The 4,596-nt window shown below is 50.4% G+C and overlaps 1 protein-coding gene across 1 annotated transcript; it reads left to right on the top strand.

Annotated features, from left to right (window-relative positions):
- The first annotated feature begins 839 nt into the window (after nt 1-839).
- Nucleotides 840-3,233, top strand: LOC123081522 (cold-regulated protein 27). Its single transcript, XM_044504088.1, has 3 exons — nt 840-1,554; nt 2,076-2,508; nt 2,726-3,233. The coding sequence occupies exons 1-3, from the start codon at nt 1,528-1,530 to the stop codon at nt 2,845-2,847; spliced, it is 582 nt and encodes a 193-aa protein (XP_044360023.1). The 5' UTR covers nt 840-1,527; the 3' UTR covers nt 2,848-3,233.
- Nucleotides 3,234-4,596: the final 1,363 nt, after the last annotated feature.

Here is a 4,596-nt window from a genome sequence, read left to right as displayed (position 1 = left end):
CACCGCCTCTGCCGCCTCCCGCTCGGATTGCTCAATGTCGAGTCGGAGCTGCGTTGATCCTCCGGAGCCGTCGGGCCTAAATTCTCCGCCTTAGTAAGTGGCCGACGACACACCCACTCGAGGAGACGGTCCTCCTCGTCAGGCACCGGCATCACACGACGGTGGCAGACAGACTGCGCAGACGCGTCGGACCCGCCCCCATCTCCCTTGCCCTCTGCCTCTCGTGGTGGGCGGCACGTGCCTCCGACTTCGAAGTACACATCCGCGGCGGGCACTAGAACCCACCGCTGCCCGCGTGGAGCAGCGGTCAGAAGTGGAGGAGGCCATCAGGCGGGAGGAGCAGATCGGGCAGGCCCCGTAGATCCGCCCGCGGGGACTGGAATGGCCGGCGCCGACGTCGGCACTGCGGCGGCAGGTGGTATCGCACCGGACCGGTGCCGCCGCTCGCATCGACTCGCGAGCGCTCGAGCGCGATACGGAGCGCCAACTCCTCCTCGTCTCTGGAGCTGCCGCCGGTGCCGAACATGCTCGCCGGCGCTAGGGATTTAACTGATTCGGTTGAGTCGGGTATTATTTTTTTTGATCGGACGGCCTGCGCGGCCGTTTGAGATGGATAAAAGGCGCCCGGGTGTAGATGCTAGTTAGGAAAGGCTTGGCCGTCGTCGTCGTCCCCCCGGTGCGGCGCACCGTCGCCCACGTCGACCCCGTCCCTCCGCCCGCATGTCGGCTAGCGGAAACACGGCGCGTCCACGTAACCGCACCGGAAAGCACCGTCCTCGCCCGCCCGCCACAGTGTTGCGGATGAGAGTGGCCCACTGGGTAGTAGTAAAGCGCGCGCCGCTCCGGTCCGGTCTGGTCGGTCGGTCGGTCTCCTCCCCTTCCCCCGTGCTCCGCTCCGCCTCCGCAGATCTTTCTGGCGGGCGGGCGGCCGGCCAGCAAATATCTGGCCCCGCCGCTCCACCTGTCGCCCCGCCACGCTGGAGAAAGCACCGGCACGTAGGCGCAAAAAGGGCGTCCATTCCCTTGATATTTGCGGGCGGAGGAGAAGTACTTCCTTCCTCCGCCCGTCCGCTTGGCTTGCTCATCCGTTCTTCGCCTGCTTCCTTCCTCCGCTGCTATTTCTTTCGCCTCCCCTCCGGAGAGACCACGCCGGCCGAATCCACATAAATTTCCTTTCCGTCCCGCTCGCTCGCTCGATCTGTCTTCCGTCGGGGTCGGTTCTTGGCCTGGATCCTGCGGAATCTCTTCTTGATTGTTTTCCGGTCGTTGGGGCTCCAAATCTCCCCCGCGCCCGTCTCCTCCTCCACGCGGGCGGGCTCAATTCAAGGGGATTTGCGTCCCCCTTCCCTCCCGTCCCTTGGATCTCCTTCCTGCCCGCCTCTCCGCGCCACGTCCCGCAAAGGAAATCCGCGGGGAGATCTTTCCTGTTGTCTCAGGCCAGCACAGGCGAATCCCTTCCTCGGGGGCCTCTGCGTGTCCGCCCCCCTTGTCGCCTCCTTCTCGTCCTGACAAGTACGTAAGTATCCGATGGGCGAGGACGTCGGCATTGCCCAGGTAACCACTGGTCCGCCACATGCTCCCTCTTCTCCATTCTTATTTTAATCTACGAGTATGTTTTCAGAACGAATATTTCATTTATTTTATCTATGTTTTTGGCTGTGTGATGCATTACTGCCCGGTTTTGCTAGTCATCTCCATGGTCTATTGTTGCTCACCACTCTTTCTCTCAATTCAAGGACCAAGATTGTTTATTTACCGCTTTAACTGCCACTTGTTTGTTTGTCTGCATCGTCGTGCCATTCTTCACAAAGAGGTCTCTTCAAAGCGGACATGGCGACGACACCCTCCTTCCACGAATTGTAAAAAACGGCGCACTGCTCCTGCTCCTTGTGTGCATATGATTGTGAATTGCAAAGCCGTGAAAACTGTGCTGGTCTCGCCAAAATCAATAAAATAAAATTTGGACATCACTATAGTAGCATGAATTTGTGGATCCGTCGTTTACTTTCATGTTGATCGGAAATTCATGCACCCTGGAAATAAACTGATTGGTGGCATCTGTTCTTCTTTGACAGGGCAACCAGGTCACTAACCTGGTGTCGGCCGGATGGACGGATGAGAGGCACACGGATTACATAAGCTCCATGGAAGCCTCTTTCATCAACCGACTCTTCAATCACGGGAACAACGCCAACAGGAAAGATTCAGGTACCAATGGGTTCAAGGTTCTCCAAGGTGGGGCTGGAGTGTGGAAGAAAGTCGAGTTTGCGAGGCCCGGTGCTTGCGCTCAAGTCGGGGCCAAACAAAGCCTGCCTGCAAACCCCTGGATCCAGCATTTCAGATCGCGTGATTGCAGCAGCAGCAGCAGCAGTGCAAGAGGTGATGGGGCACAAACTTTAGTAGGTGATCACGAATCGGGTATTCGGACTACCCCTGGGGGGACTCCCTTGTCCCATGGAAGGGAATTGGGAGCTTGCAAGGGAGAAAACCTTCTCGACCAAAATTCAGGTAGCTACCTCAATCACTACCTCATACAGTGTCTGGTGCATCATCATACACACATATGCTCTTTTAATATTAGCTGATTTTATGGAAGATGCATACCTATGTTATCCGTAAGCTCATAGTAGCAGATAGCTACGGGCGCTGTTGTTTTGTGGTAACCATGTTCTATATCAGCATCCTGCGGCGAGCTAAATGTCTGATGCCATGTTTCTCTCTGCAGAGGTCTCTGATCAGAACTTTGCTGACGACGACGAGGCGGAAGTCGGCGCAGAATCAAGCAGAACATGCAAGAAAAGACGATTGAGCAGTTCTTCCACTTACTGCGCCCAAACGATCCAGTGACTTTACAGGATCGGTTAGCATAGTCTGTTGCAAGCCTTGACAAAAGCAACACGCCCAATTACTCAAAGAGCCTGCTTGCTGCCTCAAAACCTGTTGGAACTTGGAAGCAAGGATGCTCTGAAGTAAAGAATGGAAGAGTATTTATCGGGTAAATGCGCCACCGGCAAGCACTGGAGGATTTATTTGACAGATTAGATCCTGGCTATGTATCTCTATTTTGCAGTTAAAGTCGATTGTGTGGTAGTGCCCCATTATGAGGAACAACAGGCTCACTCGCTGCTTAGTAGTAGTGTCCTGGTAGATAGTAATATTGTTTTGTTTTACGGATGTAATGAAATGTTGTTGCTTGCAATGTGAATGAAACGTTCATGTTTACCACAAGATAATAACGGTGTCCTAAAATGTTCCTTTTGCATGTAATCCCAGGATGCTACTGATACACACGTGTAGCATGGTATAAAACCACAGATCAAATTGACAGATGATAACATTGATTCAATTGGTACTGACGTGAATGGGAAAATAATTGTAACATGAACCTGTTCTACTCAGATGTGGAAGTACCAACCAAATCTGTCCCTTTTTTTTCCTTCTGGCCGCACTGTACGTCTCCTGCTAATGCAGTGAAATAAATCAAAGTGTTTGGCTTTGTGGAAAAAACATCTGGTGTAGTTATCCGCTTGTTGGAATGTGTGGAAGGAACAAAACATGAGGATCTTCATCGGCATTGCCCTAATCCCAGAGGAGCTGGCCTCGACCACACATGAAAGCATCCAAAATAGGCTATTTTCTTTGAGAGTGGATTTGCTCCCGAGAGCCCTTTTTAGAAAATATATATATCAAATATCAAATTTTAAAATTCAAAAAAAAAATCTGAAAAAATACACTTGAATATAGAGATGTATATTACATTTCTGTAGAATTTCATGATGAAATATGCTATGGTGTGAGCTGCACATGATTTAATTTTTGTGTAGTTTTCACCAAAGCATATACATCCCTAGGTTCTTGTGTATTTTTTTTTTCAGTTTTGTTGGGACTTCAAAATATGATTTTGTATTTTTCAAAATTTCGGGCTCCATGGAGCCTGGGATCCAAAATATCAATTTCCGATTGTCTTTGATCATGTAGCCTCATCGTCAACAAGGACTTTTTTTTTAATATCATGATGATTTGATGAGGTGTCACCCATTGCAGCAGTTTGTAACTTTGTATGCCTGTTTGCAAATAGTGCTCGCAACGCTCTTTGGTGGGTTTGGACAGGAAAAAAACATTTCCATAGGATGACCGTCTACAAACAAATAAAATAAAGTTATCCATTTTTCTCCGTGTATACACAAGTGGCTATAAAAATGATGCAAGTTCATTTTCCCCAAAGAAGAAGATGAAGGGCAGAGCCGCGCGTGGAGCTCGGATGGCGAACCTTGCCGCTTGCCCTGCCGTCACATCCGAAGGTGAGGCATGTATGCGAGGGGCTGAAGGAGGAAGATGCTTGGGTTAGCTGGAGGAGGAAGAAAGGAGGGCCACCATTCGACTTGCATGAATTTGTTTTTCAGGCAACTTATGTAGTTAGGTTAGTCCTATTTTTCTCTTTTTTTGATATTAATATGAAAAATATTTCTCTAAAATGGAAAGAGAGCGCTGCTTATCTTACTTTTTTTTTGGGCGTATTCGTTTTCTTTGCTTCGGCTGCCAGGGCAAAACTCTTCCCTCCAGGCTTCACCAACGAGCCTAGATTCGCCTCTCCTA

The sequence above is a fragment of the Triticum aestivum genome, chromosome 4A (assembly GCF_018294505.1).
Source record: "Triticum aestivum cultivar Chinese Spring chromosome 4A, IWGSC CS RefSeq v2.1, whole genome shotgun sequence".
NCBI lineage: Eukaryota > Viridiplantae > Streptophyta > Magnoliopsida > Poales > Poaceae > Triticum > Triticum aestivum.
Note: the sequence above shows the minus strand (reverse complement) of the source record. Positions and strands in the feature narration are given on the sequence as shown.

Excerpts from the sequence above, each read along its gene's own strand:
- LOC123081522 (XM_044504088.1), top strand. The coding sequence starts at position 1,528 with ATGGGCGAGGACGTCGGCATTGCCCAG. Across the intron at positions 1,555-2,075 it reads AGGACGTCGGCATTGCCCAG|GGCAACCAGGTCACTAACCT; the intron begins GTAACCACTGGT and ends CTTCTTTGACAG. Across the intron at positions 2,509-2,725 it reads CCTTCTCGACCAAAATTCAG|AGGTCTCTGATCAGAACTTT; the intron begins GTAGCTACCTCA and ends TTCTCTCTGCAG.